This window comes from Salvia miltiorrhiza, chromosome 3 (assembly GCF_028751815.1).
Source record: "Salvia miltiorrhiza cultivar Shanhuang (shh) chromosome 3, IMPLAD_Smil_shh, whole genome shotgun sequence".
Classification (NCBI taxonomy): domain Eukaryota; kingdom Viridiplantae; phylum Streptophyta; class Magnoliopsida; order Lamiales; family Lamiaceae; genus Salvia; species Salvia miltiorrhiza.
The window spans coordinates 9,362,320-9,381,427 of NC_080389.1; the positions used below are offsets into that span (position 1 = coordinate 9,362,320).

At 40.1% G+C, this 19,108-nt stretch overlaps 1 protein-coding gene across 1 annotated transcript; it reads left to right on the forward strand.

The window, feature by feature from the left end:
* Nucleotides 1-16,018: 16,018 nt before the first annotated feature.
* Nucleotides 16,019-18,528, forward strand: LOC131018277 (uncharacterized). Its single transcript, XM_057947001.1, has 2 exons — nt 16,019-18,126; nt 18,189-18,528. The coding sequence occupies exons 1-2, from the start codon at nt 16,019-16,021 to the stop codon at nt 18,526-18,528; spliced, it is 2,448 nt and encodes an 815-aa protein (XP_057802984.1).
* The last annotated feature ends 580 nt before the right edge of the window (nt 18,529-19,108 follow it).

Sequence of the window (19,108 nt, forward strand, 5' to 3'; positions counted from 1 at the left end):
AAGGAGATGGCGGCAGAACCACGGTGGCGGAGGTGGAAAAGAGACAGGGCTCGACTCCCTGCCTTGACGTCTGAATCGGGACTGAACGGCTCCGAGGAGAAGGCGAGGCGACACCCTTCGCTGGAAATTGCACAGCAGCAGCGGCGCCGCTCGCCGGTTCCGCGGCGGTGGCGGATCGAAGCAGCGACACGGCGAATCTTCCGACCTTCCAGTTGCAGCGACGGCGGCGCTCTCTGATTTGGGGAAGAAACTAGGGCTCAGGCGGCGCCTCCGTTCGAAATCGGAGCGGTGGCGGCCGGCCGGCGCATGGGGTACCTGTCGCACGAGAAAGAGGAGAAGGGAGAGGTGGAGACAACGTTGGGGGCTGCTTTGCCGGAGTTGAGCCGGAGGGCCGAAAGAGAGGGCGGCTCGACAATGATGTCGCCGGAAACGGACGGAGAGGGGAGAGCAGAGGATGACGGCGGCTTATCGCCGCTGCTTCCCGGCGAGTTTCTGCAGCGGCGGAACTTAGCGAGAGAGAGAGAAACGAGAATTGAGAAGAAGAGAGAGATTTCCTTTCGTATGGGTGCGTGGGAGTGTGACCGAGAGAGAGAGAGATGAGTGTATTATTGCTGAGAGGGAGAACCGAGTGTATTTGGAGTTGGGCTCTTCAATTTGTTTTGGGCTTTAATTTAATTGAGTTGGGCCGAAAATTTGGGCCTTTATTTTATTTTCTTTGGGCTTCATTATTTATTTATTTTTGGGCCTTGTTGTATTTATTGTAATTGGGCCTTTCTCTTTTAATTATGAATTGGGCCTCTGATTTTATTTATATGGGTCGATTTTAATTACTGATTGGGCCTCTGATTTTATTTATATGGGCCGATTTTAATTACTGATTGGGCCTCTGAATTTATTTATATGGGCCTTTGATTATTCACATATTTGGGCTGTTGTATCATTTCAGTTGGGCCTTAGTTATTTTATTTCAGTTGGGCCTCGTTTGATTTATTTAATTAAGCCCAGCTAATCAAATTATTTATTTATTGGGCCAAGATTTATTTAATTACTTGAGCCGATGAATTATTTCAATTGGGCCTCACATGTTAATTATTCAAGCTCACTTCTATTTAATTAAATTATTAGGCTGCCTTATGTTGAGCCTTTTAATTATTTGAAATTATATTATTATTTCCATTCATATTTGATAAGCCCGATAAATTCCTACGAGGTTATGTAATGAATAAGCCGAGTTAGTTCCTTTCTATCTACCACATAGAGCGGGATTATTTAATCAGTGGTGTATAACATCCTGAAGAGAACGGATTAATTTTTATTAATTATCCGGCTTCATGAGACGAGACTTAGCTTTTGTTTAAATCCGATAGCCTGGATTAACAATAGAAATTTCCTGATTATTATTTCAGAATAATAATTCATGCATAAGGATCATGCATAGTTAAATACACATTCTCATTTGAGGATTTTTATTCGAGCAAATATCTTATATATGTACATATATTCTCGTAATAAAGGTCAAGGGCGAGATTGATAATCTGTTGAGGAGCTTTTGTATCACAGAGAATTACTATCAGGTGGGTTATTTTCATATATATCAAATGAGTAATGTTACATTTGAGCAGTTATTTCATTGCAAAATCATTGAACTGAAAATTATTTCAACTGTTGTCTTGCCATAAATGTTTCAATATTTGGTATGATATCTATCTGATGTGGCTTTGCCAGTTATTATGCAATCGAATTCGGGTCCTGAGCAGTTGATAGCTATCCTGCCAGGGCTAGTGTACACCAGTGACCGTGAGTCATCTAGCGGGTTGGCCGGTCAAGTGTCCGTGAGAGGTGGCCACCTCTCCGGCACACAGTTCCAGATATGATAGATTACAAGAGAACTTAGTCTGCAGACGAACTTTAAGAATCACAAATGAATTTAGTAAGCTTGGGCATTTTTAGCGAAAAACTCCCTTGCTGTACTGTTTATGATGGCATGACAATTTACAACTTTACGAAGCATGTTATATTTCATAGTAGGCATATGTGCCCACTGAGTACTTTTGTACTCAGCCCTGCATATATTTCTAAATGTGCAGGTTGAGCAGCTGCCGATGGTGATGAAGTGACGAGCGGGACTCTTTTGTCTTATTATGTATTAATGAACTCTAGGGTTACATGTCTTCATACATGTAATCAGAACCTTATTCCGCTGCGTACTCAGAAGTTTTATGTTATTTTGGATAAGTCGGAGTTATCCGAACTTACTAGTTATTTGAGTCTATACGACTAAAACTCCGTTATATTATAAATATCCCTGTTGTTAACAATGATACTGCGATCCTTTCTTGTTTGATTATTCCCCTTTCTACCCCGCTTCTAATCTCCCTCCATTAGTCACGGTTTCCCCGGCTTAATTATCCTTAATTATGTCCGGTCGTGACAGAGTGGTATCAGAGCAGTTCATTTGCTCTGAACCCTAGAGTTAGCCCATTTTTCTAGTATGATCACTAGTATATATGAGTCAGTCAGCCAAAGCTCATCACTTCATCACATCGTCATGCTCAGCAAGAAAGAAGGTGGTAATGATTTTAAAACATTGAGAAGTTCACGTTCTATATGAATGTACTGATGCTTACATTCAAGTTTTATGTTTTATTGATTGATTAGATATCTCAATGAACTTAGATGCGTTAAGAATGCATGATCACTGTTACGAGAAGAACAATAGAAGCTAGAAACTCAGTTATATTTCACTATAGCCATGGTGAAGAGCTAAGAAAGAGGAAGAGAATCCAATGAAAGCAGTGCAAGCAGAGTGCCACGCACGAATCACTGAAGCAGGCATAGTTCTTCATTCAGGTTGTTCACACGAGACGGAGCACCTAATCGACTATTGCCTTCGATGATAGTTTAAGTACAATATTGCTTATAAGTGATGAGTGCGACTGATGTAATCAGTTAGCTAATCCCTAATAAGCTGAGACTCGCTTCTAGCCTCGATTATCACTAGCTATGGCTTGAGGATAACCTTCATGATTCATGTATGAACTTCAGAGTTAGACTTACGAGGGGTCAAAATGCTTTGTGTATAATGTTATAATATTACGATTAAAGCTATCAGCTTATAGTTTCAGATATTCGAAACCATTCTACTTACAGTACCTATCGCAATAGATGAGGACATGACTGAGAATCCCTATTGATTACGATCACCTACTACGAATTGGAAAGACGAGATGTGATATGGGTACTAGCAGTTACCAACCCTTATGATTGATCATAAAAGTTTACGCAAGTGTGTAAGACGAGAGAAGTTCTCGAAGATGGTTTAGAGTTTAATAATAGCTAGAAGCGCCGACAGTGGATCAATGTTGAAACAAATGAATTAAGATTCTAATGCGACCCTAAGGATATACTCAAGATAAGTATATATACCTTAACCTATCGAGGACATCACCTCAGTTAGAACGTCTTGGATTATGCATTTAGTCTGGTAGCCGCAATGAGAGCATTGACTAAGGTCATTCCATGACTTAGCATTACACATGGAGACACATACCCTATAAAGGTACTCAGATGAGCAAAAGCTATTTCCTTATTGAATGCGTGATGATTCAGAAGGTCTTTTGCAATAACACGGAAGAGTGCTTCAAATTATATGGTTGCATTTCAAGAGCTATGTGAAGGAACACTAAGTACTAGAAGTACTACAGTAAGATCATATAGAGGAACATTGTTGAGTAAGGTCGAGCCTACCTTATTTCACCTATAGAAGATGTTTAAGGATTGCATTAAACTAGGAGGCAGACTCCAAGTTTGAGAAGCTCTAGAATATTCTCAAGGACATGTTCAAGATATTAAGAAGAAAGTAGTGATTTTAGACCAAATATACCTTTTGCAGCCAAGGAATAAGAGTTTCCAAGTTCGGAAAAGTATTTCCGAGTGACAGAGAAGTAGTTATGTCGGACCTGGCCAGTCCACATGGCCAAAATCTCAGTAGTCGTCATATATGGGTCTTTAAACCTATATATTTTAAACCTTCATCTGAAAAGCCAAACGGGTTCAGACTATTAGGTCATTTCGTTTCGACCTTTCAGTCAATTCATTTCTACCCTATGGTTATTCATTTTCAATTGTTTGGCAAATTATTGAAACACTTTGCCTAATTGCCATTTGTGATTTGAATCATTGCGATCTACTAGATGTTGGTAGATTTTCTGTGACCCAAGGATAAACAGATATTCATCAGATTAAATCAGTCAAACACGTATGCTTCAACCCAAGGGTCAAGCACGTAATGCATACAGACAATTTCTTGTGCATTTAGTAGGACCTTATTTGTGTATTTTGAAAACGATGATCATTTCGATGATTTTGTATGCCCCTATGTTGGCTTAGTTATTTTGACTAGTATTAGTACTGAAACGCTGGTTAATAGGGCATTTTGGAACTGAGCTCTTTCATGATAACCTTGCTAGACAGCTAGTTCATCATGTATAATGCTTGAAGAGATCATCAGATCTATATTCAAATAATGATGAAATAGTCCTCATTGAGACTAATTTTCCATATCTATGTAGCGACCCTATCAGTCTTTTGCGGCAAGTCACTTCTGCTATGTTATTTATATACTTTCATGAGATAGAGTATGAGCGAGAATTGAGAATCAAGAAAATGATTTACAGAATCGACGATATGCATATGTGTATTACATTGGTGAACATATGCCGACTCATCGGAATGCCAACAAAGCAAAGGCGTCCGAGAGAAGGGGAAAGAATTCCCTGAGATGATGGAAGAGGCCCAGTACCAGGGCTAGAACAAAACATGGCCTCACCACCCATACAATTAGAACATAGAATAGAAGAACTATTCCTATGACAAAATCCACTTGTCTTCAGTGGGACAAGAGATCCGGCCAAGCTGAGACATATGTACGAAAGATGGAGCGCATTTTCAGCTTTTTCGCTGCACTGACCAAGAGCGCCTAACTTGCGTGCCCTTTTCAGTTGACTGGGTCAGCTGATTTCTGGTGGGAAGCAAGGATGAAAACGATGACAACAGAGCAGTTAGAAAACCTGACTTGGGAACAATTTAAAGCTGGTATATATGACAAGTATATACCCAAGAGCTACCGCAAGAAAAAGGAGGCTGAATTTTACAATCTGAAGCAAGGGAAGATGTCGGTAACTCAATACGACGTGATGTTCTGATATACGTCAAGATATGCGCTAGAGCAAGTAGACACATATGAAAAGATGGTTAAAAGAATTCTGTGTCGGACTGAGGCACGAGATTAGAATGGCTTTGGCAAGCCATGGTGGATCGTCTTACGTGGAGTCGCTTAGCAAAGCGTTAGGCATTAAGGCAGCAATGCTGGGAGAGAGAACAGCAACTGCGCCTACGTCTGCACCTCCACAGACTCAGGCTCAAAACTATTGAGAAAGAAAAAGAGAATGGGATATAGTAACCCTGGCCAAGCTAAAAAAGAAAAAAAAGGGGCCATAGCAGGGGCAGACGTCCCAACAATGTGGCTATGACACATCTAAACAGATGGGGGATAACAAGTATGGAACTCCACCCTGTCCCAAGTGTAACAAGAATCATGGGGGAGTTTGTAAGGCTGGCAGTGATGGCTGCTATATTTACCACCAGAAGGGACACTACACAAAGCAGTGCCCGAACAAGAAGTACGGAACAAGTTCAAAGCCGAGAACAACCAGGAAAACCTGGCAGGTATGGGCATGCTACTCAATACTCCTGTTGTACTCCTATTTGATACGGACGCATCACATACTTTCATTTCAAGTACATGTGTCGACACCTTAAGACTTAAAATGGAAAGAGTTGACCAGGAGTTGAGTATATCATCACCTATAGGAGGGATGACGATAGTCAAACATGTGTGCTTGAACTTAGAATTGAACATAGGATCACTCAAGATGGTGGTGCACAACTCATATGTTATACCGATGGGAGACGTGGACATAATTCTAGGAATGGACTGGCTGGCTAAGAATTACGCCACCATCCTATGTAATGAAAGACGGATATCATTCCGATCCCCAGGAAGAGAGCCTTCACATTTCCACGGAATTAGCATGGGGAGAAGAAAGATGATCATCTCCGCTCTGCAAGCAACGAGAATGATGAAGAAAGGACACCCAGCCTACCTCGTGTATTTACACGGAGAACTTGGAACCGAAAGAAGCATAGAAGATGTAGCAATTGTACGGGACTTTTCAGATGTATTTCCAGAAATTCTGCCAGGGCCACCACCGGACAGATCAATTGAGTTTACCATTGATTTAGAGCCCGGGGCAGCTCCCATTTCAAAGGCACCGTACCGGATGGCTCCTAAAGAGTTGGAAGAACTCAAGATACAACTGCAAGAACTTTTGGAACTTGGATTCATTAGGCCAAGTGTATCACCTTGGGTTGCACCCGTACTTTTCGTGAAGAAAAGGGATGGCACATTGCGAATGTGCATAGACTATAGAGAATTGAACAAAGTGACACTCAAGAACAAATATCCTTTACCAAGGATAGATGATCTCTTCGACCAGCTCAAGGGAGCAAGTGTGTTCTCGAAGATTGATTTGCGGTCTGGTTATCACCAGCTGAAGATTCGACCAGAAGACGTACCTAAGACGGCGTTTAGAACTAGGTATGGCCACTACGAATTTGTAGTTGTGCCATTCGGGCTAACTAATGCGCCAGCCGTGTTCATGGACCTCATGAATCGAGTGTTTCATCCGTACTTAGACAAATTTGTCTTGGTGTTTATAGATGACATCCTAATCTACTCGAAGAACGAGAAAGACCATGAGGAACATCTGAGAATTGTCCTAGAAACGTTGAGAACGGAGCGCCTTTATGCCAAATTCAGCAAGTGCGAGTTTTGGCTCAGCGAAGTCACGTTTTTAGGACATATTGTGTCATCAGAAGGGATTAAAGTGGACCCTGAAAAAGTGCAAGCGGTGCGCGAATGGAGATCGCCTACTAACCCTAATGAGATAAGAAGTTTCTTAGGATTGGCAGGTTACTATCGGAGGTTTATGGAAGGATTTTCCAAAATTGCAAGGCCAATGACGCAACTACTCAGGAAGGGAATAAAATTTTCTTGGATAGAGGAGTGCGAGAAGAACTTCCAAGAACTTAAGGAAAAGTTGACTACGGCACCAGTGTTAGCCGTCCCAACAGCTGACAAGGAATACGTGATCTACACAGACGCGTCCAAAAATGGACTTGGCTGCGTGCTAATGCAAGAAGGAAGAGTGATAGCATATGCGTCACGACAGCTTAGGCCACATGAACTGAATTACCTGACTCATGATCTGGAGTTAGCTGCAGTGGTGCATGCGCTGAAGATTTGGAGACACCACCTATATGGAGTTAGGTGTGAGATATTCACAGACCACAAAAGCCTGAAATACTTTTTCGAGCAAAAGGACCTTAATATGAGACAAAGGAGATGGCTCGAACTAGTGAAGGATTATGATTGCGGTATTAACTACCACCCGGGTAAGGCCAATGTAGTAGCTGATGCATTGAGCCGTAAAACTCAATCTAGGTTGGGATGTCTCGTCACCCAAGAGAATGAGCTCATCAAAGAGTTTGGAAAAATGAGCATAGGAGTGGTTAAACCACCAGGGACGATAGCAAGCGTTGTTGCAACAATACCTAGCTTGAGAAAGATGATTGTAGAAGCACAAAGAAAAGACGAGAAAATGGAGAAACTACGGGAAGCAGTAAGGAAAGGAGGAGTCAAGAATTATCAAGAAGCATCAGATAATGCTATCCTCTTTGAGGGAAGAATATGCATTCCCCACGATGATGAGCTTAAGGATAAAATCATGAGTGAGGCTCACGATACCCCTTATACTGCCCACCCAGGGAGTACTAAGATGTATCAGGATCTAAAGAAACACTTTTGGTGGGAAGGCATGAAGAGAGACATAGTGTCATTTGTGGATAAATGCCTGGCATGCCAACATGTGAAGGCCTTACATCAAAGGCCATATGGAAAACTACAACCGTTGGAAATTCCAGAATGGAAGTGGGAGCACATCGCAATGGATTTTGTGACCAGTTTGCCCAAAACAAAGAGAGGAAACACTGCCATTTGGGTAATAGTGGATCGACTCACAAAATGTGCTCATTTTATACCAATACCGATCACACACGGGTCAGACAAGCTAGCTCAGTTATATGTTCGAGAGATTGTACGCTTACACGGTGTACCCATGTCGATCACTTCAGACCGAGACTCAAAATTTACTTCTAGATTTTGGATGAGCTTACAGAAGGAGTTAGACACGAGGCTAAATTTCAGTACAGCCTTTCATCCGCAGACAGATGGGCAGTCTGAAAGGACAATTCAGACCCTCGAAGATATGTTGAGAACAGTGGTGTTAGACAGAGGTGGAAGTTGGGAAGTAGTGCTGCCGTTGATTGAATTTGCCTATAATAACAGTTACCAGGCAACTATCGATATGGCACCATATGAGGCATTATATGGAAGAAAATGTAGATCACCGCTTTATTGGGATGAAGTGGGTGAGAGAAAAGTTTTAGGACCAGACATGGTCAATGAGATGGTTGAGATAGTCCGCCAGATCAAAGGGCGAATAAAAGAGACACAAGATAGACAGAAATCTTGCGCTGATGCACGTCGAACTGAGTTATGTTTTGAAATAGGAGACAAGGTCTTCCTAAAGGTATCTCCTACCAAGGGGATAACTAGGTTTGGTGTCAAGGGAAAACTTAGGCCCCGATTCGTAGGACCTTATGATATTTTGGAGAGAATAGGCCCAGTAGCCTATAGGTTGGCGTTACCGCCAAGTTTTGGAAACGTTCACAATGTTTTCCACGTATCACAACTCAGAAAATACGTTTTCGATCCAAAGCACATAATCCACCAAGAAGAGATGATCCTTTGCCCAGATTTGAGCTATGAAGAGAGACCAGAGGTCATTCTAGATCGAAAAGTACAACAACTCAGGAATAAGGCAATCACATCAGTGAAAGTCTTATGGAGACACCACGGACAAGAGGAAGCCACGTGGGAGCTTGAAGACAAAATGAAGGAGAAATACCCCGAACTGTTTTAGAAGAAATATGCAAATTTCGGGACGAAATTTTTGTTAAGTGGGGTAGTATGTAGTGACCCGCTCTTTTATACATTTTAAATCCAGTAATGAGTGTGTATTTTAGTTCATCAGTGAATGAAAACGGATATTATTCTGATATGAATTCAGCTTATGATCCTGAATTTATATTGTTAAAGCAGTCAATGATATTATTTCAGAGTTATAACTGACTTAGCAAAGTCACGTTATTTATTTAAGCGAGATGGAATTAGATTTTATTTTTACTCAGGTCGTGAATTATTTTCGACTCAAGAAGTTAATTAAATCTGCGGATTTAATTTAGATATTAAAACAACGAACGAATTAAATCTACGGATTTAATTTAGATTCATTTTACAGTTACAGAATCACCGAGACATAGAATACACATCATTAATCCTCCATTACATTATTTTTTCTTTTATCTTCCACCACCCTTTTTCTCCCCACTTTTTGTCCACCACTACACTTTGCCCCCCACTATACTTTGCCAATCCTCTATTAATCCCATCACCTCCACCATCTTGTTCCACCTGCAATTATCGAAGAAAGACTTCATTTAGTGCTGCCAACTTCAAAGGAGGTAAGCTTTGGCTTAAACTTCTCCATCTTCTTCTATGATTTAACCTGCAATTACTGAAACAACAATACCAATTTTCAGTTCCAATTCATTCAACTCAGCAACAACAGTCAACCAACATTTATACTTCAAGGTATTAATTCTATACAAATATCCATCCAGTTCGCATATCATCATCCAACAAGCTTGATTAATTAGAAAGAGCAGACTGTGTATAGATGTATATTTGCATAATGGACTTAGCAAAGTCACACACTTATGTAATCTAGAATGAGCTTGAGTTAGTACAGAAAGAACAGCATAATCGGTAGTCACCTAGAACAACCAACAACCTATAAGCTTCCACACAATTCAATTGCATTGAGAATTTGCATAATCAGTAGCAAAACCACAGCATTTCATAACAAGAGTATAGAATAACCAAGATTTCACGAGCTATGAGAATAGCAGCAAATCGAAGAGCATAATATACGATCGAAAATAGAATATCATAGGATTGTAGAACTTAGCTTCGAATGGGAAGGGGGCGACTGCCCTATTCAGCCGAGCCGTGACGAAGATTAAGACGACAGCTCTTGCTGTCACGGCGAAGTCCGAGAAGGGCAGCAGCGGCGGCGTGGCGCAACTCGAACCCCATCGACCCCGGAGAACAACGAAGGCGGACCTTTCCCTGGTCGCCGGAGGAACGCGAAGGAGATGGCGGCAGAACCACGGTGGCGGAGGTGGAAAAGAGACAGGGCTCGACTCCCTGCCTTGACGTCTGAATCGGGACTGAACGGCTCCGAGGAGAAGGCGAGGCGACACCCTTCGCTGGAAATTGCACAGCAGCAGCGGCGCCGCTCGCCGGTTCCGCGGCGGTGGCGGATCGAAGCAGCGACACGGCGAATCTTCCGACCTTCCAGTTGCAGCGACGGCGGCGCTCTCTGATTTGGGGAAGAAACTAGGGCTCAGGCGGCGCCTCCGTTCGAAATCGGAGCGGTGGCGGCCGGCCGGCGCATGGGGTACCTGTCGCACGAGAAAGAGGAGAAGGGAGAGGTGGAGACAACGTTGGGGGCTGCTTTGCCGGAGTTGAGCCGGAGGGCCGAAAGAGAGGGCGGCTCGACAATGATGTCGCCGGAAACGGACGGAGAGGGGAGAGCAGAGGATGACGGCGGCTTATCGCCGCTGCTTCCCGGCGAGTTTCTGCAGCGGCGGAACTTAGCGAGAGAGAGAGAAACGAGAATTGAGAAGAAGAGAGAGATTTCCTTTCGTATGGGTGCGTGGGAGTGTGACCGAGAGAGAGAGAGATGAGTGTATTATTGCTGAGAGGGAGAACCGAGTGTATTTGGAGTTGGGCTCTTCAATTTGTTTTGGGCTTTAATTTAATTGAGTTGGGCCGAAAATTTGGGCCTTTATTTTATTTTCTTTGGGCTTCATTATTTATTATTTTTGGGCCTTGTTGTATTTATTGTAATTGGGCCTTTCTCTTTTAATTATGAATTGGGCCTCTGATTTTATTTATATGGGTCGATTTTAATTACTGATTGGGCCTCTGATTTTATTTATATGGGCCGATTTTAATTACTGATTGGGCCTCTGAATTTATTTATATGGGCCTTTGATTATTCACATATTTGGGCTGTTGTATCATTTCAGTTGGGCCTTAGTTATTTTATTTCAGTTGGGCCTCGTTTGATTTATTTAATTAAGCCCAGCTAATCAAATTATTTATTTATTGGGCCAAGATTTATTTAATTACTTGAGCCGATGAATTATTTCAATTGGGCCTCACATGTTAATTATTCAAGCTCACTTCTATTTAATTAAATTATTAGGCTGCCTTATGTTGAGCCTTTTAATTATTTGAAATTATATTATTATTTCCATTCATATTTGATAAGCCCGATAAATTCCTACGAGGTTATGTAATGAATAAGCCGAGTTAGTTCCTTTCTATCTACCACATAGAGCGGGATTATTTAATCAGTGGTGTATAACATCCTGAAGAGAACGGATTAATTTTTATTAATTATCCGGCTTCATGAGACGAGACTTAGCTTTTGTTTAAATCCGATAGCCTGGATTAACAATAGAAATTTCCTGATTATTATTTCAGAATAATAATTCATGCATAAGGATCATGCATAGTTAAATACACATTCTCATTTGAGGATTTTTATTCGAGCAAATATCTTATATATGTACATATATTCTCGTAATAAAGGTCAAGGGCGAGATTGATAATCTGTTGAGAAGCTTTTGTATCACAGAGAATTACTATCAGGTGGGTTATTTTCATATATATCAAATGAGTAATGTTACATTTGAGCAGTTATTTCATTGCAAAATCATTGAACTGAAAATTATTTCAACTGTTGTCTTGCCATAAATGTTTCAATATTTGGTATGATATCTATCTGATGTGGCTTTGCCAGTTATTATGCAATCGAATTCGGGTCCTGAGCAGTTGATAGCTATCCTGCCAGGGCTAGTGTACACCAGTGACCGTGAGTCATCTAGCGGGTTGGCCGGTCAAGTGTCCGTGAGAGGTGGCCACCTCTCCGGCACACAGTTCCAGATATGATAGATTACAAGAGAACTTAGTCTGCAGACGAACTTTAAGAATCACAAATGAATTTAGTAAGCTTGGGCCTTTTTAGCGAAAAACTCCCTTGCTGTACTGTTTATGATGGCATGACAATTTACAACTTTACGAAGCATGTTATATTTCATAGTAGGCATATGTGCCCACTGAGTACTTTTGTACTCAGCCCTGCATATATTTCTAAATGTGCAGGTTGAGCAGCTGCCGATGGTGATGAAGTGACGAGCGGGACTCTTTTGTCTTATTATGTATTAATGAACTCTAGGGTTACATGTCTTCATACATGTAATCAGAACCTTATTCCGCTGCGTACTCAGAAGTTTTATGTTATTTTGGATAAGTCGGAGTTATCCGAACTTACTAGTTATTTGAGTCTATACGACTAAAACTCCGTTATATTATAAATATCCCTGTTGTTAACAATGATACTGCGATCCTTTCTTGTTTGATTATTCCCCTTTCTACCCCGCTTCTAATCTCCCTCCATTAGTCACGGTTTCCCCGGCTTAATTATCCTTAATTATGTCCGGTCGTGACATTGAAATACATGTTCAGCCATGTAGAAATACATGTTCAGAAAATCAGCCATGTTGAAATACATGTTCAGCCATGTAGAAATACATGTTCAGAAATTTAGCCATGTTGAAATACATGTTCAGGGGCTCTCAGTTCGCCCATCAGATTATCAGTATATGTGTATGATAATGTGAATTATTTGCATGTTTAAGCGTATGTGAATATTTGCATGGTTTCTCACTGAGTATATTTTCAATATGCTCACCCCTTATCTTTTTCAGTTTTGCAGTTTTGGAGTCGAGGTGGCCATGGAAGTCGAGAATGACTAGAGATTTAGTATTTTCATAGAATTTAAGTTGAACTTGTTAAGTTTTATTTGATTGTTCTTTTTATGTTACTACTTTAGTTTTGGCAAATTGATTTTTTATAAATTAGTTTAAACTTTGATAGTCAAGAAATTTTATTTTATCTATTAGTTCTTCAAGTTTTTAAATTGAAAACTTTATGAAAATCGGGGCGTTACAGGATTGTTCTTAGGTGTCACTAATTTTGAAATTCTCACTAGATACTAACCATATATATATATATATATATATATATATATATATATATATATTGATTAATTATATTTATTTAATTATGCAAATTCAAAATCATAATAATTATTTTTGGTATTTTCAAACATGAATCTATTATAATAATACTCCCTCTGTCCACTAATTCAAAGACCTAACAAGCAAAACACGAGTTTTAAGAAAAATTATATTTTTATTAGTTGAGTGGAGAAAGAGATCCACAAAATATATTGTTTATTGGTTGAGTGGAGAAAAAGTGTATTGTTTATTGGGACCCACCAATTAAAATATGAATAAAAAAGTATTCAAAATAGATAGGTCTTGAGTTAGTGGACGAATCAAAAAGGAAAGTAGGCCTTGAATTAGTGGACGGAGAGAGTAACTTTCTACGAAATCATTTTCCTCGGAATAACATTCCCAATTACTTTCATAATTGTGGTTGGAATAAATTTTTTTAGTCTAGTGTCATAATAGTATTATGATATTACACTATTGTCCTTAAAGTAGATTTTAAAATAAGAAAACAATAGGCAAGTCAAATTTTGCAAAACATAACAAGGCTCCATAGATATTAAATTAACTGTGAATAGGCGAAAGTACCCACTTTTATAACTTGTCTTACAAAAGTACCCACCCAAGCCAAAGTCCAAAAAGTCAAAGCCGACATGCTTGGTTTTTTGGAAAAGCAGACCTGACATGCTTCGGTTTTTGTAAAATGTCTAACTCACGTCAATTTCACAAGTTAAAAATGTGATGAAGAGACAATAATTGCCCAACTCACGTCACTTTCACAATCTAATGTATACTGTATGTTTGAAAATTTATAAAAAAATTAGCTTACGTTTGCGTTATAAAAACATTAGTAAGAGGACTAAAAATTTCACTATTATGTATATTATGCAACAAAAAAATATTCAGAAACCAATGAAACAATTAGCCGCCGGAAATTCATAGCCGTGAACAGTAGCCGGCGGTCCAAAATATACACGGCTACTGGTCAGCGGCTATGAACTTCCGGCGGCTAATTACTCCATTTGTTTCATAATATTTTTTTGTTGCATAATATACATAATAGTGAATTTTTGAGCCCTCTTAGTAATATTATATTATAACACGAATACCTTAATTTAGAGTTTTTATTTAAATTTTTAATTTTATTTTTTTTATATTACAAGAAGTATGCATTGATGTCAAATATGAGAGATACTGAATCTGCAAAAAATTGGATTATAGTGGGGTAAAAATACTCACTTTATGCATGATTTGATTGAACACAAAATAATACAGTAAACACATAAAATAATAGGCTATTTTTGAAGAAAACACTTGAAACTCCTGAAATGTAAACAAAAAAATATTTGAGCTCTAAAAAAACAATTAGCCGCCGAAAATTCATAGCCGCTGCCCAGTAGCCGCCGGTCCAAAATATACACGGCTACTTGGCAGCGGCTATGAACTTCCGGCGGCTAGTTACTCCATTTGTTTCGTAATATTTTTTTGTTGCATAATATACATAATAGTGAATTTTTGAGCCCTCTTAGTAATATTATATTATAACACGAATACCTTAATTTAGAGTTTTTATTTAAATTTTTATTTTTATTTTTTTTATATTAAAAGAAGTATACATTGATGTGAAATATGAGAGATACTGAATCTGCATAAAAATTGGATTATAGTGGGGTAATAATACTCACTTTATGTATGATTTGATTGAACACAAAATAATACAGTAAACACATAAAATAATAGGCTATTTTTGAAGAAAACACTTGAAACTCCTGAAATGTAAACAAAAAGATATTTGAGCCCTACAAAACAATTAGCCGCCAGACATTGAAAGCCGGTCGTACTAGCCATGAGAAATTTTTCACACACGGCTAGTGACGCCGGCTACGATTTTGTGGCGGCTACTATTTTTTGTTGGGACAATAAAATCATTTTGAAGTAATACATATGGTTGTAAAATTTTTTACCTTGTTATGAATGTTTGAAAGTAACATATGTATCCCTTTTTTGTGTATTTCTATTTATTTTTTAATGTTTTAGTCAAAAAAGTACATGTCCACATGAAATACGAGATAAGGTGACTGCACAAATTTGGATTGTAATGAGGCTTTAATGCTCACTTTCTGCATGCATTTGATTGCACATTGAATAATAGATTGAAGTGTACTGAATGAATGAACAATACATTTCACGTGAATTTGTACAAAGGACTCTAATATTAGTCTATAATAGGGCTGCATTTGTGAATGAGAAAACATAAATCCAAATACTCGTAGAAAGAGCATTCAGTTAAAAAATTGAGAAATTGAAACCCTCAAGATTTGAGAAGTGGTTTCTCATTTAAGTTGGTGCAATTGGTGTTCAAAATCTACTTGAAGAGGTGATTTTCTCATATATTGTTTGTGTAATTAATAGTTTGAATGTTTTATGTTATATTTATGAGAATTTTTAAAGTGTTTATGCATATTTTAATACTACATTTTATGTGTTTTTATAGATGGAATTCGTTAGATACATATATGTGAGATACAACGGACTCGTCGATGGTATACACTATGTTGGTGGGGCTACAGAGGTCCTTCCCCTCGTCAACGAAACTATTGAGAGCCTGATGTGCAGCGTCAACAATATTATGAGGACGCATTCGTTGAGCTCGAGCTACCAATTGTATTATTTGGCGACCAATCTATTTGGTAGGGAGACGAAATGTGGCTTGGCCACAGACGATGACGTGGAAGCCTTGTTGGCAACTGCCGACTATCCCATGGTGTACGTTGAGCACTACAACGGTCCGATTGTAGAAGAAGCCTACATCCCTACTTTTAATTTTGCTGATCCTTCGGGACACGTAGATGAAGCACAATGCAGTCAGTATGAGACGCCGTATTATCATCATACGTCGTTTCATGGTGTCCAGAGCTCGCCTCCACGACAATATTTTACATGGGATGGACAACCGCTAGACGAATCTGCATGGAATCAAACCGAAAGGCTTAATGAAGTATGTGGGAGATTGAACGATGTGCGGACAGATGATGAACCTGAGCACGAAGCTGAAGGCTCGGTTGCATCAGGAGACGATGATGATTCTGATGACGAAGAATTTGACCCTGCGCTCGAGGTGGGCACTGCTTCTGATGCCTCTGAGGATTTATTAGACGACGATCTAATCGATTTCACGGAGACCGAGCGAGCAGGTTGGATCCGACAAAGTACAACACGTGACGGAGATCCGACAGCCGAGACCGGTGATCTAACTAATTGGTTAGTTCCCTTGATTCCAGTGGACGCCTCGGCTTCGCTGGTTGCTCGCGAGAGTGACCCTTCTAGAGTTGATGATCTGCAAAAGAATTCTTTTTACAACATCAAAGACGACCTGATCATTGCTGTTGGTTTGTGGAACATGAAGCGAGGCACTGAGACAAAAGTTGTCCGCTCAGATCCGGGACGAGTCTATTTCTCGTGCAAGCACTCTGACAACTGCAATTTCGATCTTCGTGCGTCTAGTCACGGCCGAGGGATGTGGAGAGTGCATAAGTTGAAAGAGCATTCATGCGAAGGGGACTTGCGCACAGCTAAAAAAATCAAGGCCCACTCGAAGGTGGTGGCAGCGTTTGTGGCAAACAGAATACGCGATGATGGAGAGGTCATTAAGCCGAAATCCATCATGGCTGAGTTAGTACGCGATTTCGGCATCAAAATCAAATATGATGTCGCGCTGCGTGCAAGAAATCTCGGGATGGATATGATATACGGTCGAGTTGATGATTCGTTCCTCCTGCTCCCAAGATATCTGTATGCCCTGAAGGAAGCGAATCCTGGCACCTTATATGATTTGGAAGCAGATATAGACTGCCGGTTCAAACATTTGTTTGTTGCTCTGGCGGCTTCCATCTCACCTTTCTACTTTCACCTTCGACCAGTGATTGTGGTTGACGGCACACACCTGAAGGGCAAAAATAGTGGCATTTTGTTTGTCGCCGTGACAAAAGACGGAAACGAGGCAGTTTTTCCCTTGGCGATCGGTGTCGGTCCGATCGAGAATGATGAGTCGTGGAAGTGGTTTATGTCACATCTGAGAGGTGCTTGCGGCGAGCCCGATAACTTACTTATTGTATCTGATGCGCATGTCTCCATCGCTAATGCTGTGAAGAGCGAGTTTCCAAATGCTACTCACGGTATTTGCTACTACCACTTGTTGAACAAGATGAAGGGTTACGGGCCCGGTGTTGCTGAGCTTTTCCGCCAAGCTGCATACGCCTACGAGCAATCAGATTACACGCGTGCAATGTCAGCCATGGCTGCTCTGAAGCCAAAGGCGTACGAGAAGTTGTTGCGCGTAGGCCCGGAGAAGTGGGCACGATCACAATGTCCTGTGTCCCGTTACAGTTTCCTTACATCCAATGCCGCCGAGAGTTTTAATGCACGTTTACTGTGGGCCAGGCGTCTTCCAATCTGCTCGATGTTGGAGGCAGTCAGATTAGTTGTCGAGCAGTGGTTCAACGACAGGCTTGCGGCCGCACAAGAGAGCGATGAAAATCTGACTCCGGAGGCAAAACAGAAGCTCAGTGCAGAACTTGTAAAAAGTCGTCGTTACACAGCCAAGAGGACCACCGAGAGAAAATACAGGGTTCGTGCTAGTGGTCGCCATTATATGGTTGACCTTCAAAAGCAGAGCTGTGAATGCAACGAATTCAACGAGGACCAGATGCCGTGTTCTCATGCGATTGCAGCCATTACGTATGTCATTTCTATTCATGACCATTATTAAATAACAAAAAGTATAATCGTTTGTTTTGCAGTGAGGCGAACGAGTCAGTGGAGGATTACGTGCACTCTTACTACTGGAACAGTTCACTAGTTGACACATACTCTGGTGACGTTAACCACTTGCCTCCCATAGAGAATTGGAATATTCCTTTTCGAATTGCATCTCAGCTTGTTTTACCAAATCTCTCTCGACGACAAGCTGGTCGTCCAAAGGAAACTCGAGTTCGATCCGCAGGTGAAAGGCCGACTCAAAACACATCAACAGCGGAGGCATCAACTAGTAGCAAGAAACGAGCACCCAAAACGTGTGGTCTCTGTGGCGGGTCTGGTCACACACGTCGATCGTGCAAGGGTACGGCCACCGATGCGTAGTCGTATTTATGACATTAAGTTCATTTAGAGTTCCCTAATTATTATGATGTGTTGTCCTATAGTTTATTATATTATTCTAATTATTATGATATTATTTCAATTCTAATAATAATTTATAATTTTTATATATAACTCATAGACTCGCTATATTCTATAATTATTATTATTACATTAGAAATAGAAATGAATTACTATATAATTTTGATAAAAATATCATAAGTTGACCGGATTGATGGATTAAATCATAACGTTGTAATTTGAAGAAATTCGATAAATTAAGTTTGAGTTAAACAATTTATAATGAACTAGGAACTAAAATGATTGAAAAGCCGCCACAAAATGTGCCTACAAAATGCGTAGCCGTGGGTAGTTACATTAGAACGGCTAATCCACACGGCTACACTTTTGTGGCGGCTAATTGTTCTATTTTGGTTTGTTTGACGTTGATAAATATATTCAATTGTAATATTTGACAAATTCAAACGATAAATCAGACTTACTTAACAATGATCACCATTTACATGTCACTACAATTATGAGTTGGAATTATGAATGAGAATTTGGGAAAACGAACAACTTG